The sequence below is a fragment of the Martes martes genome (assembly GCF_963455335.1).
Source record: "Martes martes genome assembly, chromosome: 1".
Lineage (NCBI taxonomy): Eukaryota > Metazoa > Chordata > Mammalia > Carnivora > Mustelidae > Martes > Martes martes.
The window spans coordinates 105,319,909-105,345,870 of record NC_137888.1 but is presented as its reverse complement, the minus strand read 5'-3'; the positions used below and the strand labels follow the sequence as shown (position 1 = coordinate 105,345,870).

At 41.7% G+C, this 25,962-nt stretch overlaps 1 protein-coding gene across 1 annotated transcript; it reads right to left on the bottom strand.

Moving 5' to 3' along the window:
• Positions 1–20,630: 20,630 nt before the first annotated feature.
• LOC308343604 (5-hydroxytryptamine receptor 3C-like) lies at positions 20,631–25,709 on the bottom strand (the record flags this gene model as incomplete). The annotated part of the gene is made up of 9 exons (XM_080804704.1): positions 20,631–20,830; positions 20,947–21,162; positions 21,379–21,583; positions 21,945–22,105; positions 22,434–22,603; positions 22,906–23,015; positions 23,748–23,792; positions 24,202–24,368; positions 25,643–25,709. 9 exons carry the CDS (start codon positions 25,707–25,709, stop codon positions 20,631–20,633), a joined length of 1,341 nt encoding a protein of 446 aa, XP_080660830.1.
• Between the last annotated feature and the right edge of the window lie 253 nt (positions 25,710–25,962).

Here is a 25,962-nt window from a genome sequence, read left to right as displayed (position 1 = left end):
ACCAATCTTTTTTTTTTTAAGATTTTATTTATTTATTTGACAGAGAGAGAGATCACAAGTAGGCAGAGAGGCAGGCAGAGAGAGAGGGAGAAGCAGGCTCCCCTCTGAGCAGAGAGCCCGATGCGGGGCTCGATCCCAGGACCCTGAGATCATGACCCAAGCCAAAGGCAGAGGCTCAACCCACTGAGCCACCCAGGTGCCCTGAAACCAATCTTTTTGGTTCTTTTCTTTCTTCCTTCCCTCCCTCCATTCTTTTCTTCCCTCCTTCCTTCTTTTCTTCCTTCCTTTTTTCCTCCCTCCCTTCCTCCTTCCCTCCCTTCCTTCCTCACCCCCCTTTCCTTCTTTCTTTCTTTCTTGTACTGTTCTTTCATTTTGGTTTCTAATATTTCTTTAATCTTTTATTATTTGGAACTGTTAAAGCAAAACCAAAATGGAGACCACAGTTTGAATATATTCCTAGACCAAACACTCACAATAATGCAACCAAAACTTAAAACTGTCATGATTTCCCCAAATTCTCACTCTGACCTTAAACAAAAGTTAAGATTTCTTCATGTCAACATGACCTTAAAGCTTCCTAGCCATGGGGCATCTGGCTGGCTCAGTTGGTGGAGCATGCCCCAACTCTCAGTCTTAGAGTGGTGAGTTTAAGCCCCACACTAGGCATAGAGCTTACTTAAGGGGAAAAAAACACAAAAAACCTTCCTAGCTTATCAGCTACAGAGTAAGCCTGCGGTGAAAAAGAGTGTAAGGTTTTAGTAACCAATCACAATAGAAATTGCACTCCCGCATTTCATGCTTTATAAACTGAGCTGTAACTGCTGAGATTTGAGTTTCTTAACTACTTTGGTTCAGAAGTCTCCCTATTCTCCAACAGTTTGTTCCTTGCTCAATAAAATATCCATATTAAGTAGAACTTTCTGAATTTTCTTTAGGTAGAGCATATTTGTTTTACATTTCCTTTCAGATTGTTTTATTATATCTAGTTCTTCATATGCTAACTATTTTGCTAGCTTTGTCTTATGTGGTTTGTTTCCTCATGATTTGTGACTCTTGACTGTACAGTCATCTTCAGTAGGAGGTTATTTTAGTGGGAGTTTCATGTGCTTGGGTTGTGAAGTTTCCCTACAAAGAAAATTGTCATTTGCCTCTGACATAGCCTTTGGATTTTTACCAGATCCAGTCATTTCTTGTGTGTGTGTGTGTTAAGAATATCCCACATCATATGAGTAGTGCAAATTTAGACTCCATACTGATATGTGACACAGGCTTGGTGTTTCAATTCCTTGCATATGACCTTTCCTCTGTACCGCTGGCCTCGATTCTTTCGCTACCTTTTGTAGTCTGAGATGGAGGAGTGGATGGCCAACTCAGAGACATATCAGTCTGCAGTCTACTTGCTAATGATGTCAGAAGATAAGCGATGAAAACCTCATTTGGAAAAAAAAAAAGGATGAGAATCTGTATCTTTAGGTAATTTTGAGGTCATTTATTATAAACTTCCTTCCTACTTACCTACCTTCATTCCCTCCTTCCTTCCTTCCTTCCTTCCTTTCTTTCTTTCTTTTGCCAGAAAGTGAGATAGAGAGAGAGAGCACAAGCAGGGGGAGCATCAGGCAGAAGGAGAAGTAGACTTCCCGCCGAGCAAGAGCCTGACGTGGGACTCGATCCCAGCACCCTGGGATCATGATCTGAGCCAAAAGCAGACGCTTAACCGACTGAGCCACCCCAGCGTCTCCATTTATTATAAACTTTAAACCAAGGTGGATTTTCTCCCCTTATGTATCTTTGATCAGTGGTCATCTGAACACGTGAGTTTTTTTTCAATTTAAATTCAATTAGTCAACCTATAGTACATCATTAGTTTTTGGTGTAATGTTCAATGATTCATTAGTTGCGAATAACATATTAACATTTCCAGTGACACCATCCCATTATTTCTTCTGCTTTCCTATTTTATGTTTGAACAAAACCTCTGGTTACTGGAAAGTTTTTTAAAAGTCCAAATTTGCATTCTTGTAGCTTTTACCACTGGTGTAATTTCAGCCCAGTAGAGAATAAAGAATAAGTTATTTATTTAATTTTTTAAAATTTTTTATTAACATATAATGTATTATTTGCCCCAGGGGTACAGGTCTGTGAATTGTCAGGGTTACACACTTCACAGCACTCACCATAGCACATACCCTCCCCAATGTCCATAACCCAGCTACCCTCTCCATACGCCCCCTCCCCCCAACAACCCTCAATTTGTTTTGTGAGATTAAGAGTCTCTTATGGTTTGTCTCCCTCCAGATCCCATCTTGTTTCATTTTTTTCCTTCCCTACCCCCCAAAGTCCCTATGTTGCCTCTCAAATTCTTCATATCAGGGAAATCATAAGATAATTGTCTTTCTCTGATTGACTTATTTCACTCAGCATAATACCCTCTAGTTCCATCCACGTTGCTGCAAAAGGCAAGATTTCATTTCTTTTGATGGCTGGATAGTAGAATAAGTTATTTCTATCTTCTGATAGAATTTTGAAATATTTTTGAACTTTGAAATATTTCAAGACAATTATCATGTGTAATGGGGTAATGTTTAAAAATACGAAGCCTATGAAATTTTCAGTCCTCACTGTATCCTTCCGACACACATTCATCTACCTCCTTGCAGCTCCAGAAAGCAGTTTCCTCTGTAACCCTTCTGCTATTATAGACCTGGGGGAGGGCAAATGTTTCTCCTATAAGAATACGACTTATGGAAAATCTCTGCTGCAGTAGAAGGGGATGAAATCCTTCTTCTTCTGGTCTGATAGAATATGGGACAAAGGAGAGAAGGGAGCAAGTGAAAACATTCACATGTGATATCACACACACACACACACACACACACACATTGATTTTCTGCTGAAATCTGTATGTGTGCATGCATATGTGCATAGTTGGGAGGGGGCTAGGTAGGTTGAGAGAAATGGAAAAAAAAAGTGCCAAAAAAGCAGAGGAGGCTTATGCCCCATCACTCATTTGGGATCCAGGAAAGAAACTGCTATTCCCTGTAGCCCCAGACTGGTATGTGGAAGCTGCAGAGTACAGAGTGGTTAGGCAGAGAGAGGGCCTGGGTTAGAACTCCTGCCTCTCTTCCAGTCCCTGTGAAATATGAAGGGAACCAGAAATTCCTCAGACAGATGAAACACCTCTGCCATAGAGGCTGTGGGGTGGACTGTCAAGGCCAGATGGAGGCCCTGCGTGCAGCTCAGAGGGGTCTACAGCCACAGTGATTGTGGAGGTGGAACCAAGCCAGTGAAGGAAAACTCTATCAGAGCCAAGACACTAACAAAGAACTCGCCAGTGACAAACTGTAAGCAGCAGGTGCCATCAGAGCACCCAGCAACCAAGAGACAAGGGATATCACCATGGAGACAAGAGAGGACTCACAGTACCTACACAGGCTGATCGGAGACCCCTTTTCTCCCACTGCCAGGAGGTCACAAAAGCCCCTGAGTCTACTATTTTGAGAATCTAATGAAAGCTAAAAGACCTTTTGTCCAGCCAGAAAAATGTTCACATGCACTAAATTTTGCACACAATTTCAGGGTTCACAAGCCATGGACTTTAACTTAATACCCTTTTCTCAGAATCAGTTAAAGAAGCATATAAAAGAGAAGAGGGGCTTACTTTGGTATACTTATTGGTTTTAGTGAAATAGTGATCACTATATTGTGCTCTATAAGTCATCTATTTAGGATTCCATTTAAGAGTTCTGCTGAAGATTGAGGTCAAACTTTACTGACCTAATGTTTTTGGAATTTACCTCTCCCCCCCAAATTTTAGAAATAAGGAAAATGTTTGTGCATTCATCAGATACTCCTTTCCTCCATGATTCGTGACTATTATTAACTCTGGTTTTGAAATTACATCTGCAGACTCTTTTGTTTACCTTTGATGAAAATCATTCAGGCTTAGAGATATAAAATCTCTTAAATTAGTTAGGCGTCTTTTTCCTCTTTCCCTATATTTGTTGTTATTCAATTCTTTTGGTCATTTTTGCTTATCTCCACTCAGCTTAATTATTCTGCCTAATGGAAAAGACAAAAATCTCTTCCCCTTCCAACAGACATATGAAAAAGTGTTCCACATCACTTGGCATCAGGGAAATACAAATCAAAACCACAATGAGATACTACCTCACACCAGTCAGAATGGCTAAAATTAACAAGTCAGGAAACGACAGGTATTGGTGAGGATGCTGAGAAAGGGGAACCCTCCTACACTGTTGGTGGGAATGCAAGCTGATGCAGCCACTCTGGAAAACAGCATGGAGGTTCCTCAAAAAGTTGAAAACAGAGCTACCCTATGACCCAGCAATCGCACTACTGGGTATTTACCCTAAAGATACAAATGTAGTGATCTGAAGGGGCATGTGCACCTGAATGTTTATAGCAGCAATGTCCACAATAGCCAAAATATGGAAAGAACTTAGATATCCATCAACAGACAAATGGATAAAGAAGAGGTGGTATACACACACACACACACACACACACACACACACACACACACACACACAATGGAATACTATGCAGTCATCAAAAGAAATGAAACCTTGCCATTTGCAATGATGTGGATGGAACTAGAGGGTATTACTGAGTGAAATAAGTCAATCAGAGAAAGACAATTATCTTATGATCTCCCTGACATGAAGAATTTGAGAGGCAGGGTGGGGGGGTTGGTGGGTAGGGAAGGAAAAAATGAAACAAGGTGGGATCTGGAGGGAGACAAACCATAAGAGACTCTTAATCTCACAAAACAAACTGAGGGTTACTGGGGGGAGGTGGCGTATGGTGACGGTGGTTGGGTTATGGGCATTGGGGAGGGTATGTGTTATGGTGAGTGCTGTGAAGTGTGTAAACCTGGTGATTCACAGACCTGTACCCCTGGGGCAAATAATACATTATATGTTAATAAAATATGTTAATAAAAATAATTAATAAAATAAAATCTCTTCCCCAAAGATGACTCTTGCTCATATATGTATTCTATTCTGAATATATCAAGACATTATGGCGGGAAGAGTATCAACCTTGGAATCAGAAAACATAGATTCAAATCCTGGTTCCATCACATACTAACTGTTTAATTCTGGAGAAAGCTCTTAAATTCTGAGTATTTGATCTCATCTCCAAATGGGGATAATAATACCCCCTTTATAGGTTTTTGGATGGTGATTAAAGAGATGGTGTTTGAAAAGTTAGTTCAGTACTAGGCACTCACTTACTCTGGCCATTAGCCTTCCTTTACTTTTCTTACAAGTTCATGCTGCCCTTTTGTTTTTGTTCTTGTTTCTGAGTCCCTTCTTCTCTTGTTTGCATAAATCCACCAGAGTATTTTCTCTGTACTGGGGGCACAGTGCACAGAGTCCAAGAGATTCCTAGTAGCCTATTAAATGGTTGAGATTTGGGGGGTGCCTGGGTGGCTCAGTCAGTTAAGTTCTCGTCAGAACTCAGTCTGCCTTCAGCCCAGGTCATGACCCCCGGGTCCTTGGGATCCAGCCCCAGGTTAGGCTCCCTGCTCAGTGGGGAGTCTGCGTCTCCCTCTGCCTCTCCCCACCTCCAGCTTGTGCTTTCTCTCTCTCTCACATAAATAAACAAGATATTTTTAAAAATAAAATAAATGGTTGAGATTTGGGAAAAAGTTATTGGCTCCAAATATAAAAAGAAAATTGAAAAATCAAAATTAATAAATATTTAATTAAATGTCAAATAACCTGAACATCATCAGGTAGCCTATTCAACTCTTAAATTGTTATAAATAGCCACACAAATCTTTATCCACAATTCTGGAATCCAGAAAGTTCTGATAATAAAAAAATTTTTTTGGTCAGTTCAGGGTGAACTGATTTGGCAGCACAACTAACCTGAACAAACATGTAGCTGTTTTTTATGATCTGTATTTATTCCTCTTAGTGTGACTATTCACACATTTTTTTTTCCTGCAGAAATAGGACTGTGTTTGATTATGAATACTGTCCCAAGCCCCCATGGAAGCATTATGTAGTATATGGTATATGCAATCTATTATTTTAAATCTGAAAAGTTCTGAATTCTGACAGCATATCTACCCAAGGGAATTAGATCAAGAGGTTCATTCTTGAGTAAATAATATGTGAGATAGGAGTAAGTTTTCATATGTTTACTATAAAGTGTGTGTGTGTGTGTGTGTGTGTGTGTGTGTGTGTGTGTGATTCCAACATTAAGTGAGATGCTGTAAGTCTCTCTCAGTGGGTGGGAGGGAGAGGGAGAGAGTGAGTAGGAGCATGTGCAAGGATGCACAGTACCCTTAAGAAAACCACACTTAAAAAAATTTTAGGGGCGACTGGGTGGCTCAGTGGATTAAAGCCTCTGCCTTCGGCTCAGGTCATGATCTCAGGGTCCTGGGATCAACCCCGCATCGGGCTCTCGGCTCAGCAGGGAGCCTGCTTCCTCCTCTCTCTCTGCCTGCCTCTCTGAGCCTACTTGTGATTTCTCTCTGTCAAATAAGTAAATAAAAATTCTTTTAAAAAGATTTTTAAAAAAGATTTTATTTATTTATCTGAGAGAGAGAGAGAGCGAGAGAGACCATGAGTGAAGGTGGGTGGGTGGGGGTGGGGAGGAGGAGAAACAGGGTCCCCCGCTGAGCAGGGAGCCAGACATGCAGGCTGGATCTCGGGACCCTGAGATCATGACCTGAGCTGAAGGCAGCCCCTTAACCGACTGAGCCACACAGGTGCCCCCAGAATATTCTTTTTTTTTTTTTTAAAGATTTTATTTATTTATTTGACAGACAGAGATCACAAGCAGGCAAAGAGACAGGCAGAGAGAGAGAGGAAGGGAAGCAGGCTCCCCGCTGAGCAGAGAGCCTGATGCGTGGCTCGATCCCAGGACCCTGGGATCATGACCTGAGCCGAAAGCAGAGGCTTTAACCCACTGAGCCACCCAGGCACCCCCAGAATATTCTTAATAATAGTACCTACCGCTCTAGGTTATCGTGATTATTAAATAAGATAAGCTTATGAAGCATTTAGCACAATTCCTGGCGAAAGGTAAGCAGTAAATTATGATTAGCTGTAGAAAGAAGTTTGTGCTTCATTGGAAAACTACATTACCTATAGCACACCCTCCAGGGTTCTCTGATTCTAGCCATGTTTCTTGTCTTTCAGTGATTTTGCGACTCTTGAAAGTTGTTAAGTAGCTGATAGATAGGTGAACTTTGTCCTGTTAGAGATGCAATTAACTTCCTCCCTGTGGAAAAATCAATTTTGTCTCTATTTGCAATTCATCTCAACATTCCTTTATTCCATATAAATATGTGTTCTTTTGGCTTTTCCTTTGAATTAGTTATTACATCTACTTGGTTCCCTCATATCATATGAGGAAAATCAAAATCTTAACACATATTCTTTTTTATAACCGTAAGATTCATGATTTTGTATATTTCTGAAATTATCTTTTAACAGTTTTGGAAGTTCCACCAAGATGCCCGATGGATTCACCTGAGAGAACCAGGTAACATTCATCAATCTCACGGGTGGTGTAAACCTGAGCACATCTTTTTTTGGCTTCCAGAGGTGAATGCAAAGAGGCAATAAGACTTTGGTGACTCTCTGTTTTTCCAAATTTTAATTTTGTTTTCTACTCATTTGTTTTCAATTTGTTTTATCTGATAAATTACTCCTTACTGGAAATTTGGCTTAATGGTCTGACAATTTGATGACTTCTGTAGATGGGTTAATGGGCAGTAGACAGCTTGTCCTGTTGGATGAAAAGTGTCAGACTGATTTACTTATCTTTTCTGTTTGTATATTTGTTTATTTTGAGTTCTGATCAATTTTCAATGAATTTATATCCACTGTGGACAGAACAAGTCTTTTATATGGACCATGGATTTTTGTAATTTTGTGTCTACTCTTAACCTTTGGCTGAGATTTTAAAATATAAGCTCAAAGTTCTATTTGCGCTTATTTGTCTGTCATTATGTCTATAGTTCAGAAAGGTTTTTACCTCTCATTGTATGAAAGGGAAATATTTTCTATCTCCAGATGAAATTGCTAAATTTGATTATAAGGCCTCTGTAAGGATCTCTGTTCTGATTGGCTTGTAGAAATAAGAACAGATATAAACTGAATATTCCTCATTTCAGAAAATAAGGAAGTATGTCAGCTTGAAGATGATTGGTAAGTTGCTTAGGTAACATAAAGCTTTGGACTGACACTAAATTGAGTTAATGGATATTTATTGGATGTTCAGATCGTTTCTAATCTGAAACACTCATTGCTAAACATCATTTTAAGTGTATATATTTTTGCTTCTTGGTTTTTGTTTTGTAATAACAGCTGACATGTATTGAGTGCATAGTTCTATAACATTTATGAGAATTACTTCATTCAATCCTCAAAACAACCTTATGAAACTGGAACTATTAGTCTTCTACTTTTTAACTTGCCCAAGGTCACCTAGTTAGTAAGAAGCAGAGTTGGAAGGTGAACCCAGGTAGACTGACTCTAGAGAATGTGATCTTAAACATAAAGCTGAATTTTCTTTGTTTGGGCAGTCCTACCATTGGCTAGGCTCTTGAAACCCCTTTGTAAGTTTCTCCCCTCGTTTGTTAAGGTAGGCCATATATTTGTTTTTGATTGTTTGTTTGTTTGTTTTTATTGAGGAATAACTGACATATGACACTGTATTAGTTTCAGGTATATAAAACAATGATTCAATATTTGATATACTGCAAAATGATCACCACCATAAGTCTAGTTAACATGTTACCATACACAGTTACAAATTTTTTTTCTTATGATGAGAACTTTAAAGATCTATCCTCTGAGCAACTTTCAAATATGCAACACAGTATTACTAACTGTAGTGACCATGCTGTACATTACATCCCCATGACTTATTTATTTTATAACTGGAAGTTTTTGCCTTTTGACCCACTTCACCCATTTCACACTCCCTTGCTTCTTACTTTATATGCTATGAAGGCAATATAAGCGTGTTCGTTTTTGCCACTTCAGGAAGTTACAAAGTCAGTGATGCCTATGGCTATAGAATGCTGGGTTATGAGCTGTGCTAATCTGATAAAATGCTGAGGTGGGACATTGCACAGTCATGCACTCCCATTCTCACAGTGTGAGAAAGAAATAAGAAGCAGCCTCTAATATCCAGAAGTGATCTAACACTCAGAGGCCATTTGTTCATTTTAAACCATCTTACGGAATACCAACCTCAGACATGATTATCCTGAGACCATGACAGAACAGACAAAACAAGGCTGCTTCATAATTTTGTCTACCTCACATACAAAATACCTATATAAAACCACAAAATACCAAATATCCCCGCTATTATTTCTTGTGCAATCATTCCTTTGATTTCTGGCAGTATTCAATTTTGAACAGATTCTTGCTTCTTTATACTCTCCCCAAACCACCCAAGGGAAGACCAAATCCTGTAACAGTTTCTTTGTAGTTATGTTTCATTGAGAGAATCCAATGGTTACCTATGATTTTTGTTCTTCCTTGTTGCAATGAGTAGTAAAGCCGACTTGTTTAACTGCATGTATGTTTCTGCTGGTCTTTGGCAGAAGGGCCTTGACAAATGGAGTGGTCATTTCCCCCACATTCTTGGCACTGCCATATCCTCAACTACTACTTTCTTCTTCGTTGGTCTAGAGAAAGTCCAAACAATTGAGCATTAAAACAAATATTGATAATAATGGATTTAACTCTTCGAAAGACATAATGACCCATGAATATATTCTGATATAAATGAATAAAATGAATAAATGAATAAAATGAATAAAATAAAAGGGAAAAGTCTACTTTACATTAGAGTGCCAATGAATAAGCATTAAAGAATGATGGAAGTAGAAAAGAATGATTTTGTAAAGATCCTTAAATATGTAATTCATACAAGAATCATTCTGATGAGGAACGGGATAATTACACAGTCTCAAAGCATCTTTCTGCAGAATGCTTATTAATTACCTATTAATTAATAAGCATGCCATACTTGCTCATTATCTTTAACTACTAATTAACTACTAATTTAATTAACTGCTAATCAACTAATTCATTTAACTACTAGTTAACATTTATATCATCAGTAAAGGGACAAATTGGCATTATGCACTTCCTTGACATGCTGAGAAGAACCCAGCATCACTTCTGGGGTATTTCTGCAAAAAATGCATAAATTATAAGTAAATGTTAGACAAATACAGGTTGAGGGACAATCCTCAAAAAATAAATGGCAGTACTCTTCACAAATGTCAAGATCACAGAAGACAAGGAGATTGAGAAACTGATCCAGATTGGAGGAGACTGAAGCTAAATGCAGTGTATTTCTGGGCTTAATCCTGCACCTATAAAAGACATTATTGGGACAAAGGCAAAATTTGAATAGGGCTTATAGATTAGATGGTAATTTTGGATTGATGTTCATTTTCTGATGTTGATGATTGTACTGTGATTGTATAGTAGAGTGTCCTCGTTTTTAGGAAATATGCACTGAAATATTCAGGGTTAATGGGCCATCAGTTCTGCAACTGTTTCTCAGTGATTTAGAAATATACACAACAAGGGGCCCTGGGTGGCTCAGTGGGTTAAAGCCTTTGCCTTTGGCTCAGGTCATGATCTCAGGGTCCTGGGATTGAGCCCCACATCAGGCTCTCTGAGCCTGATTCCTCCTCTCTCTCTGCCTGCCTCTCTGCCTAGCTGTGATCTCTCTCTGTCAAATAAATAAAATATTTTTAAAAATTAGAAATATACACAACTGAGGAATCCCAGTGAAGGGTACACAGGAGCTTTTTATTTAACCACATTTTAAATTTGAGGTTTTATTTATGTATATGTTAATAATAAAAAATAAATAATTTAAAATAGTATTATTTGAGGTATTATTTTTATTTGAATTTAACCTCATTTTTTTAAGAGGAAGAAAAAGCAAAAATAAGTCTAAAGTTTCTGCATGTGTCCTCTTTCCTTTAAGCCAGAACTGAGTCATGGGGTATTAGCCTCCAGGAGAGGGCAGCAGATCTCTTGGTTATGTGGTTGGAGACTTTGTTCACAATTTCAGTTATTATTTCTTTTTAATATTAGCAGCTGGTCACATTTTTACTTGTTAAATTTGTATCTAGCCTCTTCTGGGCTTCAAGTGGGGATTCATATCACTGATCTATGTAGTTTAATTAATATACAGATGTTTAGGATTTACTTGAGACTTACTGAATCTCTTGACATTCTTGATATGTTCTTGGTGTATTCTTACAAAAATCTTGGTATGTATATGATATATAAAGTCAGGATTATTATATGTTATATCTCAATATTTTTTCTTTTTAAAGATTTTATTTATTTGACAGAGAGAGAGAGAGAGAGAGAGAGCAAGCACACAAGGAGGGGGAGTGGCAGGTAGAGAGAAACAGGCTGCCAGCTGAGCAGGGAATCCCGATACAGGACTCGATCCCAGGACCCCAGGATCATGACCTGAGCCAAAGACAGACACTTAACCTATTGAGTCACCCAGATGCCCTTAGATTGACTTTATTATCTTGTTTTGCCGGCCAGAGAAACAACCCAATTTCCTTATCATTTTGCATAATTCTTGTAATGAATCCACGCTTTCATTTTTTAAAGTTATCAGTAATAAGCTAGTAGACTAACTACAACCATTTAAAAATTTTTGTCATATACAGGGGCGCCTGCGTGGCTAAGTTGGTTAAGTGTACAACTCTTGATCTCAGCTCAGGTCTTCACCTCAGGGTCAAGAGTTTGAGCTCCATGTTGGGCTCCGCACTGGGTATGGAGCCTACTTTAAAAAAATTGCTAAGATGGTAGATTTGGGGCACCTGGGTGGCTCAGTTGGTTAGTTTCTGACTCTTGATTTCAGCTTAGGTCATGATCTCAAGGTGGGATCAAGCCCTGTGGCAGGCCCTGTGCTGGACATGGAGACTGCTTAAGATTCTCTCTCTCTCCCTCTCTAAAAAAATTTTTGGGGGCGCCTGGGTGGCTCAGTGGGTTAAGCCTCTGCCTTCGGCTCAGGTCATGATCCCAGGGTCCTGGGATCGAGCCCTGCATCTGGCTCTCTGCTCAGCAGGGAGTCTGCTTCCTCCCCCGCCCCCCACCTCTGCCTGCCTCTTTGCCTACTTGTAATCTCTCTCTGTCAAATAAATAAATAAATAAAATCTTTAAAAAAATTTTTTTGTTTGTCATATACAGATAGTTTTTTATTTTATGCTTCCCCGAAAGCTTTTCAATCAACTGTAAGCCAAAGTACTTCATTTTCCATGAAGGAATGTTCCAGAATTCTGTGGAAAAGGACTATACCAGATGTTTTGGGGTACAGGTTTCTGATGACATTGCTTAAACAATTTTGAGACCATACTGGTGGACTGAGCCAGGATTTCTAGAACTGTAGAGAAGCCAATGGGTTCATAAGACTGCTAGCCCAAGATCCACTGAAACAAGAATTACATAGGACTGATGAATTGATGAAGGGTGATTACTGTTTTTGCTTAAACTATTATATTTTCATAATGTCTATTTTCTGGATATTTAAGGAAGCCCCTTTTCTTTCCTCTTAAGCTGTCTGTAACTCATAACAATTTAATAATTATAACTCTGCTTTTTTTCATACTCTGCTTTTGTACACTGAAATAAAACATTTGTGAATGATAGCTTGTTCTCTTTGCCTGAGCCCTCTAAAATTTGGAAACTTTTATTGAATATTTTTAATTTCATCACAGTATAACTATCATATTTTCATGACAATATAGTTATTGGCATAGATTCAGGAAGAATCTGTCCTTTTTACCAGGACATAATTGGAAACACTGGGTATGCAACCAAGACCTTGCCTGGAGTGTTATATTTGAGAACGATGCTCCTTTAATCAGATATGGCCAGACATATCTAAGGAACTAGGATGACTTTATGTAGCCAATGCTTACAAACCCTTCCAGGAAAATTGGTTAGTATCTGACTTAGAAGGTTCTCAGCTTCTGGGTGGGTAAGGTCACTTTCTTGTTAGACCCAGGAATCTTAGGATATTTGGGGAACTTCAAGAAGAGACAAATTCACAGAATGGCTACCACAGCTGAATTCTGGTGTTGAGTTCTTGGTATAACTATCTAACCTTAGAGGCTTTTAAAAGTAAATTTGAGATTTTTTGAGAAGCCTTTCAGTAAAGCAAGTTTAAGAAGACCTAATTGGCAAATTATCACTCTTGTTGCACCAATGTAAATAGTGAAGTTAGAAACCAGCCTTATTTGTGGCCAAGAATAATCTTCCTTTGTTCCCTGAAACAAATAATACATTATGTTAATTTAAAAAATAAAAATAAAAAAGAATAATCTTCCTTTGAGATTATTTTGGATCAAAATGAGGAGATTATAGAAAAAAATGTGTACTTCAATGAGAAATTATGCCTTGTGTCTCTCTCTGGGCTATTTATGAACTCTTTAAATTGCAGGTAACTGATGAATATTGCCAATGACAAAACCAAACAATTAAGAAGATTGATTTTATTTTAGACTCCTGTAGCAGGGAGATCACCCAGATCCATAGAGAGTATCTTGGCAGGGTAGTGTTGCCTTAGACCTTTAATAGAGAGAAGTGGACAAATTATAGGTGGAATGATTTACAGTTTGAACTGTTTCATAATCAGAAATATCAGTCAATTAAATAGGAAATGTTTAGCTCTGGGTCTGACTCCTTTTAGGGGATAAACACCTCTAATCTCAGTTAATCATTCATGTGACAAAGAACAGGGAGTTGGAGGATCTATGTCTTGCCTTGCTGGTGGATTCAGGCAAAAGGGTAAAAGTGTGTTTGGTCTTGTCACAAGTCAACAAGGGAGACATCTATAAGGCCTACAGGAGTCATGAGAAAGTGTTGCCACTTTCAGAACACAAAAGGGTGGTGGGATCTCAGAAAGGTAAGGATTGGGGAGATTTCTTAACTATTGGTGTTTTCTGGGAACACAGGGCTCAGGTAAAATTCAACATTGTCAGTATGCAAACTCTGCCTTGTCTTGTAGAGTTCCAGTAGACTTATAACCTCTATTTGCAACTCAGTATCTCACTCCGTATAAATCTGTGCTTCTTGACTTTTCCTTTGTTATAATGTTATAATGTTTGTCTGGTTCTCTCCTAGTATATGAGTTCAATCAACTCTTCAATATGTATTCCTTTTTGTATTTGTATAAGAGTCATGATTTTTCTTCTTTCTAAAAATTGTCTTTAAACAGTGTGACCCATATAGCTTATTCAGATTTCACCAGTTACACATGCATTCATTTGTGTGTATGTCTGTGAACAAGCCAGTTTCTAAGGGTCCCAGTGAGAGTCCAGGAGATCCTGAGAACTATGCAAAGTCCAAAGGCTGGTGGATGCTACAGCGAAGACTGACACCTAGAGATTAAGAGTTATCAAATAGAGTGAGGTGGGATGAATCCTTTGGTGGAGATCATTCTGGATTCAGAGTCTAGAGCTTAGTTTATTCAAGAATTATTATTTCTTCATTCCTTCATTCCTTGACTTACATGTATTAAAACTTAGGGGTAAGAGTTAGACATAATTAGGTTCAAAATCGTTCTATCATTTACTTGCTGTGTGATCCCGGGGAAGGATCTTAACTTCCTTCTAACTGGTGTCCTTATCTGCAAACTGGGAATAATGTTTACACCTAACTCATAGAATTGTTGTGAGGATAAAATGAGATAATGGATGTGATAGACTTGGCGTGTAGAAGGTACTGGTGGGAACACCCAGGTGGCTCAATCATTTAAGCATCTGCCTTCAGCTCAGGTCATGACCCCAGTGTCCTGGGATCAAGTCCCAAATCGGTCTCCTTGCTCAGCGGGGAGCCTGCTTCTCCCTCCACCTGCTGTTCCCCCTGATTGTGCTCTCTCTCTCTCAAATAAATAAATAAAATCTTGAAAAAACCTTTTCTATGTCCAATACAATGAAAGGCCTAAAATAACAATCTTTCATTCATAAAAACTGTAGAAGCCACTACATCTCTATTTTACTTCAGACCCATTAATACTCAAACAGAGTTCTTGCCCAGTGAGAACAGATGGAATAATAGTTCATCAACTTGTCAATTTCAATAGTCGGTCAATGTGCATATTGATATGTATTCTTTGGTTTATTTGTTTTTGCAACTTTCATATTTCTTTTCATGTAACTTTGTTTGTTTTTTTTTTAAAAGTAGGCCCCACATCCAGTGTGGAGCCCAGTGTGGGGCCCAGTGTGGAGCTTGAACTCATGACCCTGAGATCAAGAGTCAGACATTTAACCAAATGAACCACCCAAGCACCACTCATGTAACTTTGTTTTTTGTTTTTTAAACATTTTATTTATTTATTTGACAGAGAGAGAGAGATCACAAGTAGGCAGAGAGGCAGGCAGAGAGAGAGGGGGAAGCAGGCTCCCCGCCACAGCAGAGAGCCCGATGCGGGGCTCGATCCCAGGACTCTGAGATCATGACCCAAGCCGAAGGCAGAGGCTTTAACCCACTGAGCCACCCAGGAGCCCCGTAACTTTGTTTTTTAATAAAGGCAATTCACTAAGTCTATGAACATAATTTCATTTATAGGTTTTCCTAGGCCTCTTCACATTTACAAATCACCTGACAATGTGTCCAAATTTTAGTCAGGAAAATATTGATAATGTAGGTACACACTCTACGTAGTATGCTCTTCTGCCTATATCCCAAGGTAACCATCTCAGAAGGGTCTGAGTAGGGTGCCCACTAGAGGGCAGTATGGATCTCCCAAAGGGCTGACAAACACTTTTCCTTCAAGACTTCATTTCAGCTTTACACATCACTAAGGACCTGTTAATTCAGGAGAGCTAAAAATGAAGCATTTGTAAACTAAAATTTGCATATTACTCAATGTCCTCCAGATTCCAATTTGGCATTCTACTATGATCCTGCAGACTGTGAGAAAGTCACAAAGCTCCTACCTGTTTCTGGAGCTTTTGCTGCTGCTGCTGCTGCTGCTGCTACTGCTTCTGGTTCTGCTTCTGGTTCTGCTTCTGCTTCTTCTGCTTCTTCTTCTTCTTCTTCTTCTTCTTCTTCTTCTTCTTCTTCTTCTTCTTCTTCTTCTTCTTCTCTTTCTCCTTCTCCATCTTCCTCCTCCTCCTCTTCTCCTCCTCCTTCTTCTGCTGCTTCTTCTTTTCCTTCTCCATCTCCTTCTTCCCCTTCCTCCCCCCCTTCTTCTTCTTTTTAAGATTTTATTTATTTATGCAAGAGAGAGATAGCAAGAAAGGGAACACAAGCACAGGGGAATTGAAGAGGGAGAAGCAGGCTCCCCACTGAGCAGACAGCCTGATATGGGGCTCGCTCCCAGGACCCTGGGATCACGACCTGAGCGGAAGGCAGATGTTTAACTGACTGAGCGACCCAGGCGCCTCTCTGGGGCTTTTCCTTATTAGTGCATCAGCAGCGGTAGAATTGCTATTCATGTTCTTTAATCAACTTTTAGCTTTTTTCATCATCTATTCAACCTCACGTGGACTGTTTGATTCTCCCCTTCAGGGTGTTGTTGTGATGCATTTGCATCAAGAGTAATTTTGCTATGTGTTTCAGGTGTCTATCTTACTGTTGAGGTGGACATATACATATTCCCTCAAAATCTGTTTGTGTAGTGACACTGAATTGGTGACGTGGTTTCAGAGAATAGAAACTATTTAAATAACTTACAATATCAAGACAAGTGTTGTAAAAGTATTGCCTATATTAAACTTTATAGGACTTTTTTTTTTTAAGATTTTATTTATTTATTTGTGAGAGAGAGCGAAGGAGTGAGCACAGGCAGGCGGAATGGCAGGCAGAGGCAGAGGGAGAAGCAGGCTTCCGCGCCAAGCAAGGAGCCTGATGTGGGACTCGATCCCAGGACGCTGGGATCATGACCTGAGCCGAAGGCAGCCGCTTAACCAACTGAGCCATCCAGGCGTCCCAGGACATCATTTTATAATTAAATGGGTAAACTCATAGTTTCTCATATGGTACATAGTAAGTGTGTAGTAAGCAATTCTAGCAATAACTTCTCTGCAACTTTTAATTTTGTTTCTTTTTAATTCTATATTATCACCGGTTCTTTTTTGAGTAAGGATGTATATATGGGTGAGTAAAATAGTTTTTGAGATCAAAACCATTTCAAAGTTTCTGTTCTAAACCCTTTGAGTGGATTATAAATGTTTGCCCTCACAATCCTTAAACATAACACAATAGCATCAAAATAATCAATATGGGACCTCTCTCCAGTCTCTCACCTTGTTCATCCAAAGATCTTGGCTACCCAGATTTACTTCTATAACTGTAGTGCTTGTCTATCATGTTTCATCCTGGCTTCCCCATACGAATACATTAGTGTGAATCGGAGGACATCTCATCATTCTATGATCATCTGTTTCTCAGCTGGTACAAGTGTCACTTTCTCAGAGAGCCCTTCCTAGAACATCCTATTTCTTTGTGTGTCACTCTCTGTCCTATTACCCTGTTTTATTTTCTTTGGAGTAATTATCAGCCTATGAAATCATCAATTTGTTACCTGAGAAGATTAGCACCTCCTATCTGTCTTGTTTATCCCCAGGCCCTAGATAAAATGTCTATGACATAAATAAGCACTTAGTAAAAATTGGATGCATGAGTGAATGAGTGCTTCACTCATTTCACTCATTCCATGGTGCTCTTCTGGGGATCAGATGACTAGATGGTCCATAGAGGCCGAGGTTCTCACTTGAGCCTGATGGCGTGACCCATGTACATAATGTCTGAATTCCCATCTTCTTTCAAGGATCTCTGAGTTGGTCTGACTGGTGAATGTTTCACGTAGTTAGGGATGGTGGAAACTGTATCTGACGCAAAGTCGTGAGTGATTTCCAAATCAAGGAAGCATGCAGAGCTGACAGGTGAGTGGGGAGCTGCAGTCCTAGGCTCTGGTGAGTCATGATGGTGGAGGTGGGCTAGGGACAGACATTGATGAAAACGAAATATATGGAGTTAGGAGTCAGAGAGTCAGGGAGTTGGCAGCAGGGAACAGGGGAATGAGAGAACAAGCAGGAAGGAAGTGGTAGACACAGAGAACTGTGGGGTGGGGTTATGTATTTTTTGTTATTGTTAGCAAGTTTATTGAGATATACTTTACATACCATAAAATTCACCTATTTAAAGTATATAGTTCCATGGTTTTTAGTATATTTACACTTACGCAATCATCACCAGTTTAATTTTAGGACATTTTTATCATCCCTGTAAAGAAATCCTGCACCCATTAGTGTCATTCCTCATTCGCCTGCCCTTTTCTACACCAAGTCCTAGGCCACCACTAATCTTCTTCCTGTCTTTATAGATTAGTGTATTCTGGACATTTCATTCAAGTGGGATTATATAATATGTGGTCTTTTGTGACTGGCTTTTCTCTTACTTAGCATAATGTTTTCACGGTTCATCCATGTTGTAGCATATATGAGGACTTCTTTCCTTTTTGAAGCCAAATAATTGTATTTCATTGCATGGATATAAAAAATGTTATTTATCTGTTCATCAGTTAGTAGACATTTGGGTTGTTTTAGCTACTTTGAATAATGTTGCTATGACCATTTGTGTACAACTTTTTGTGTGGACATATGTTTTCATTTCTCTTGGGCATGTACCTAGGAATGGAATTGCTGGGTTATAGGGTAACTCCATGTTCAGCACTTTGAAGAGCTGCCAAATTGTTTTCCACTATTCTTCGTTCTATTGTGTGGCTCTTTCTGGTAGATGATTTTATGAGTTTGTTCTGGACACCTGAGCCATGTGAGTGCCATGAGAATGAGTGTGTCGTGATTCTGCCTGGATCCTGCCGTTCCGCTACTGCTGCACATACCCCTGGGCCCCCGAGGCCCCACCTGCAGTGATCCCAGTGTCCTCAGGTAGTAATGTGACCCCAGAGGTGTATTGTGATTAGTCAGTCCCAGCAAGTCCTCCCCCTGTTCATGTATTAGTCATCCTCAGAGTCCAAGTTAATATGGCCTCTTCTGCTGGCTCCGCGGTTTCAATTCTGATAGCGCATTAGAATCTCATGGGGAGCTTTCAAATATGCCAAAGCCAGGGTCCACACCAAAGGTTCTAATTTAACTGGTCTGGGAGAAGGCCTGGGTGCTAGGATTACTTCAAACTCTCTTCAGGGGCACCTGGGTGGCTCAGTCGGTTAAGCATCCAATTCTTGGTTTCGGCTCTGGTCATGATCTTATGGGTTGTGAGTTCGAACCCCATGTAGGGCTCCACACGAAGCAGGGAGTCTGCTTAAGGATTCTCTCCCTCTGCCCCCCCACTCATGCGTGCTCTCTCTCTTTCTCTCTCTCTCAAATAAATAAATAAATCTAAAAAAAAAAAAAGTCTACTCAGATGATTCCAATGGACAGACAGGATGGAGAACCACAGCTCTGCTCCCGCTAGAAGAATCCTTTCTCCTATGAGCTTCACAGCAGTTTCTTTTCAATGGCACTCACCAAAACTTTAAAAACAGATTTCCCATTTAATTGCGGTTATTTAACATATATATTTTACTTGTCCAGCTGGGCCACAAGCTCTTTGAGGACAGAGCTGTGTTTGATTCATCCTCAAGTGTCCATTTGTCAAGAGACATCTGTTTATAGCAACACCTGTGCTCCTCCTGGTTCTTCTCTGGAGTAATGCATAGGCGCCAGCCAGACAGCGGGTTATCATGAAGCCTTCCCTGGCCACCAACCTAAACCTGCAATCTCCTCCTCCTCCATTTCCCATTCTTCCTTCTGTAATTTGCTTCCTGACCCTGGCACTTAGCACATGCTCTATGTTTCACTTATTATCTTCTTTATTGTCAGTCTCCACCCGCCTTCCATGAGGGTAGAGATTTTTGTCAGCTTGGCTCACTGCTATACCCTCAGCACTCAGCAAGTGCCTAGCACATGGTAGGTGCTCAATAAATAGTTATTAAAAGAAGAAATAAATATGTTAGCCTATATTTAAAAAGAGGTTTAATCCCTTTCCTCTATACCAGTACGTGAGTGAGATTTTGTTTTGTTTTGTTTTATTTTCTTTTGTAAATATTTCCAGTCATTTATTATAAGGCCTTCTTTTTCTAGTAAAAGTTATATTTCTAGCATAAACATGTAAGTTCTGAATTCATTAAGTTTTAGAAATATAGTCCTATTTCTTTTTGTTTGTTTTAAAAGAACACTTTGCTAACTTCTTACTTTATTTTTTAAAATATTTTATTTATTTATTTGACATAGAGAGAGAGAGAGAGCGCACAAGCTGGGGGAGTAGCAGGCAGAGGGAGAGGGAGAAGCAGGCTCCTCACCAAGAAAGGAGCCTGATATGAGCCTAGAGCCCAGGACCCTGGGATCATGACCCGAGCCAAAGGCAGATATTTGACTGACTGAGCCACCCAGGCACCTCAGTATAGTCGTATTTCTGAGAGGGTCTGCAGAGGTTCTGTTTAAGGCCTGGAGAGGGATCATGGCATATTTGGAACTGTGTACACAAACTGGAGCAGAGGAACGGGGTCTGGGATAGTCAGTTGAAGCTGAGGAAACCTGACCACTGGCTTGCTCTTGCACCATTAGAATTCAAGTCCTAGGTGTTCCAGAGGACAATGACTGTGATGATGGAGGAGGCCAAGAAGAGTAGGTAGAGGCGAAAGAGGAAGGTGTCCATCATGTGGCTGAACTGCACCCATAGGTCAGCTAGCTGGGTGCTTGTCAGTCCCGAGCCTCCATTCAGCTCTGCCTGTCTGGGTCCCAGCTCCCCTACCAACTTCCCTGGCTCCTTCAGTCCTGTGGAGAAGACAGAGACTCAGCCCTGAAGTGGGAAGGAGACAGAATTAGGGAAGTGGGGGACTGGGGAAGCTGGGCCCAGTGTAGAGAGTATGGGCAGTGTAGATTTTCCTTACTGGGTAGGTGAGTGGGCATGAGGTCTGGGCCCACATTCTCCTTCCAGAGTGCAGCGGGGCAGCATTTCCTTGGGCTGGCCCAGTAGAGAAGCAGAGAGTGGAGCCACCGAGGCATGGGTGGGGGCTGGGTGGTGGCCAGGTGCAGCAGGTAGGTGATGAAGATGGTCTCCAGCAGGCTGACCACCATCAGGGACAGACACAGGGCAAAGTACACACCTGCGTTGGGGGTGAGGAGCACGCCTGAGTGTGGCCCAGAAGAACCAGCAACCCCCCGTTTTCTCTGTCTCACATAGAGAGCCCTTCCTGAGATGACTGCTTTCTCCCTTCAGCCTTAGCTGCCTCAGCAGATCTAGCCAGTGCACCTGCCTGCCCTGCCTCCTACCCCTGCTTCCCCACCCCCACTACTTTCCAACAGTGAGAAGGTGGGCATACTGATGAGGGGGGTGCCACTAGCGGGAAGTAGTTTATTCATCATAAGCAGGAAGACGTTGTAGCCCAGAAGAAGGGTTATCTTGAATGGGGCACGATTCTCGCTTTCTGCCGGCAGGTAGAAGCTGAGGGCATCGATGGCAATCAGGAAGCTACTGGGCACCAGGAGGTTTATGACGTAGAGGCTGGGTCTGCGCCTGATGGCCACCTGGGGGGAGGAGAGAGCAGAGAGCTAGGTGAGGCTAGCACTGAGGGGAGGCTGAGGGATAATTCCAATCCCTTCCTCCCTTGGTGTCCTCAACCCAACAGGGACTCTTTCTGGGGCTGCGTGAGAAGCAGCTTTCACATGCCTGAGAAGACTCTGCCATACCCACCAAAGAAAACCTATGCCAGAACTGGCAGGTTCAGAAAGGGGCCTGCTCTGGGGGACTTGGGAGAGAGGAAAGCTGTGAGGGTTGTGGCACCCAGTGGCTTTCTGGTCTTGGGACAAGATGTGAAAGGCTCTGGGATTTAGAAAGATCTGATGAGGGAGATAAGGGGGACGGACACATCTCAGTCTCTGGGCTTACATAGAACATGATCTGGTCAAAAAGACTGGAGCCCACAGACATCTTTGGGGTGGCCTTGTTGATGCCCAGGAGCTCCCACTCCCCTTGCGTGCGGACAATGTCACGTGAGGTGTCCACTATCTCCCACACTTCCTTTTCCATGCCCAGCAGCATGTTTTCCACTGCAGGGAGACAAACATTCATTCAGCACACTGTTCAGCACCTGCTCTGTGCAGGACTCAGAGAGATGAGCTAGAAAACTGCTTTAGCTCCCTCTCTCTGTCTGCCCGGTAACATGGCTTCCTTGCTTCTCAGTCACCTCCTTTCAATTCCAGGCTTTCTCAGAAGTCTTGTCTCCTCCTAAGTTCAACTCCTCCACCCCACCACCCACACACCCCCGATCAGCAAATGCTCCACTGTCCCTTTTTAGGCAGTGATAAAATAACCTTGCTGTGTGTGCTGTTTCATTGATCCACTGGTTGATCTCATTTTACCCCCACTACAACCCACCTGTGTAGAGGAAAGAGCTAAAGGTGAGCGTGCAGTTCTGCTGGTCAAAGGGGAAGTAGAAGATGTCCAGGCTACAGATGCTGGTCACCCGCATTGGTTTGTTGTACGTGATGTGACCGTCATTGGTCACATATGCAGAGAGACCTTCTGGGGTCTGATCCACATCCATGCTACGGGGTAGAAGGGGAGAGAGACAGATGCTCTGGGTTTCACAACAGCTTAAGCTTCTCTCTTAAGGGAGGAGCTTCCCAATGTTGCTCACTATGGTCACCCTGCCATCTTTTCTGCTCATCACTTTCTCACTTCTAGAAGAAATGTCTTCTAGAAATGAGAGACCATTGATGAACCGTGATTGTGCTCCTGTCTGAAAGAAGTTTTTGGTGGCCCCGCTGCATGGGTTTGCCCTATGCCACCCTGGCCTGCTCCTTGCAGAAGGATCTCCGCTCCAGCTTTCCCTGGCCCTGGTACCCACGATTCTACGATGAAGATGTCTGGGAGCCACAGGTTCTCAGTTGTCACAGTGAGTTTACTGATGGCACCACATTCTTCTGGATCCCAGCTGATGAATGGGTTTTTCCAGATCTAGAGCCCAGAGCACAGAGGGATGGTGATGGCTGAAGCTGGAGCTAGTTTATGTCAACATCAACCTTTCCATTCCCTTAAATATATATACACATCAGTGTATTTTTACCTAAATCTATGTACTATAGGCATATGATAAAATTATAACCATTCCAGAAAGTTATAACATAAAAAGTAAGCTTCTCTCTTCTCAATTCACTCTAACTCAGCTCATATCCCCAACTCGGTCTCCTTATTAACAGTTTCTTGAGTAGCTTCTAGAAAATAAATAAATACGTATGCCAGCATTCACTTTTACTTACACAGATAAACTCATACTTTGCATATTATTATGCCTGTAGCTTTTTTTTTTTTTAACCTCATTTCCTTTTAAGCTCTGATGCCTCTTCTCTTCCTGGTGATAATGTCCCCCTTCTCTAGCTAACAAAGTCATGCTGGCGTTCTACTTCCCACTCAAGGAAAATCTGAAACTGGGTGCTGAATACCTTTGGGCCTGGAGCTTACTTAGGGGTTTTCAATGGTACTGCCCACTTCTTCCTGCAGTTTCCATCTACGTCTTCATATTTGTTTGGCAACTGTGTGACAGATAGCTATTTGTCATCAGCAAGGGCCCCATTTTGGTTGGATTTATCTATTCCCTCAGGCACTGCCAATGTCAACAAATGTGATTTTTGCAAACAAGCCCAGAAAAAAGGGAATAAGAGGGAAGAGAACTAAGCTGGACTTACGTACCAACTTTAACCACAGGAATGATGTCAGCAGCTGAAGCTGTTCATCCTGACAAAAAGAAGTCCTCATTCAGGATGATTAATGCCCAGAGATCAGGTCCCAGTCCAGCTCTTGCTGTGTGACTGTTCAGCTTTTCAGTCACAAGTCTCAAAAGAAAGGTGGGTCCAAAAAATGCAGGTTACATGGAAAATGTAGGGGGAAAAAACAGCACGGGGGCCCATTGGAAATATGTTTTATCTGCCTACAGGGACAGAGCTCAGGACAAATGTTCCCTGCAGAAACGTTGCTGCAGCGTTCCCTTTCACATCTCTCCACCCCACAGGAAGGATGTCTGACTCATACAGCATTTGGGGATGGATTGCTTGTCACTGGACCAGTGCAAGTTTGGGTTGCCAGGGGGAAGAGTCCTTGTTCCCTACTAGCAGCCTATGCAAAGAGTGCAGGAGTCAGAACTCACCACTTCCAGGATGGCAGACAAAGTGAAGGAGATGTTGACCTGAGTGGGAACGCTGTAGTTGATGACTGGACGGAAGTCCTTCTGGTTAAATATTGTCTGGAAGGCAGCAGGGTCCACCCCATGCTGGTCAAAGCCTGAGCAATTGATGGTGAAAGTGTTTGACATTCCTGTAGAGAGAGAGACCTGTGAGATGGGAATAGGGCTTTGTGTATCCTAAGGAAGAAGAGTACCAGGGCTGAGGCTTGAGAGCTTCTCTGCAGAGAAAGAAATGTGGACATGGGGTGAGGCACGCGAGCCCCTCCTTCCTGGGCCAAGACTTCTGAAGGCCAAGCCCTTCCTGCCAAGGCTGGGGAGCATGAGCCTGGTCTGATAGGCAAATGGGGGAAGTTGATGTGGTAAGCTGAACCAGGGCTCAGACCTCTCTTCCTGTGCTTTACTCCTATATAAAGCCTACCCAAATTTGTATGCAAACAGCCTCTCTGGAGAGTCCTATTCCTTCCATAGTCCCAACCCTGAAGTTTTGGCTTTTGTCTGACCCTACTGTTTTCTTTCTAGCTCTATTATGACTTGTTCTCATAGTCAGTGAACAAAATGTCCCTAAAATTTTGCTTCTTAATGTCCCCCTCCTGCTTTCATGTTTTCCCATTTCCTGGAAGGAGAAATTTGGAAAGAAGTCAACCTGAGTGTGACCTGAGATATGTGGGGACTTCATGTGGCTCTGAATGTGAATTTATTGACTACCCAGCATGTGCTGCGCTCTGTGCCCATCTCCTGCTCGGTGGCTTCCTCTAAGATCCGTGGGGGCCAGCCTCATGGTCACCATTCTGAGGATCTCACTGTGTCTGGTGGAGCTGGGCAATGACATGTAGAAGCCCTTCAGCCCCTCTCACCCACCTCCCAGCCACAGGTGACTCTGTGGTGATTCCTGTAACTACAGCCCAGCAAGTTTTTCTTGTGCCTTGTCCATTACTCCCCATGCCAGCTAATTCATAAGGTACACCTCCAAACCAAGGAGAAACACATTGCAGGGGAAGAAAATGTTGTCCTTTCCCCTCTCCATCACCTCCTCTGCAAGATCTTCCTGAGTGAGGTGGGAAAAGAGCTATGTTCCTGTCACCAGAACCCAAACCACCCTGTTCATAGTGACTATATCTTGGCAGAAAGGAAAGGTTGGACACCATAAAGGGGTGGCATTGGGGAGCTGGCGAATGGAAGGATTTGGTAGATACCTAGGCAGGCAAGTGGGAGAGGGGGCTGTGTGTACTGATCAGTGAAATGGGTTTCTTGTCTGTTTCCAAGGAAGCCATAACATAGATCCTACAGAGAAAGAAAATGTTTAACTGAGCTATTTTAGATGCTCTCTAGTTCTGGAGAATGAGAGGGTTTCTGGATTTTGCCCAGAACAGCATTCCCATCTTTCCTTGTTCTTGCCCCATCTTACCTGGAAGCAGAAGGCTGACAATGAGGCAGAGGAGGACTCCCCCCTCCAAAGGCCACCCCCCTTCCATCCTCCTCTTCTGGACTCTTCTCTGGGGATTCACCAGGAGCCCCCAAACTGTTGAGCTTAAAGGAGCTCAGACCACACCTTGGTTCCTGGTTTTGAATAGTGCTCATGACAGGTGACCACTCCCTGGTGAGAGGCTGTGGCCGGAGAGATCACATCAGAGTGTCCTGCTTTGTCCCTGTGCTGGTATGCCTTCCGGGCGCCAGGCAGTGGGGAAGTTAGGCCAAGACCAGGGAGAAAAGCACCTGTTTAGCAGC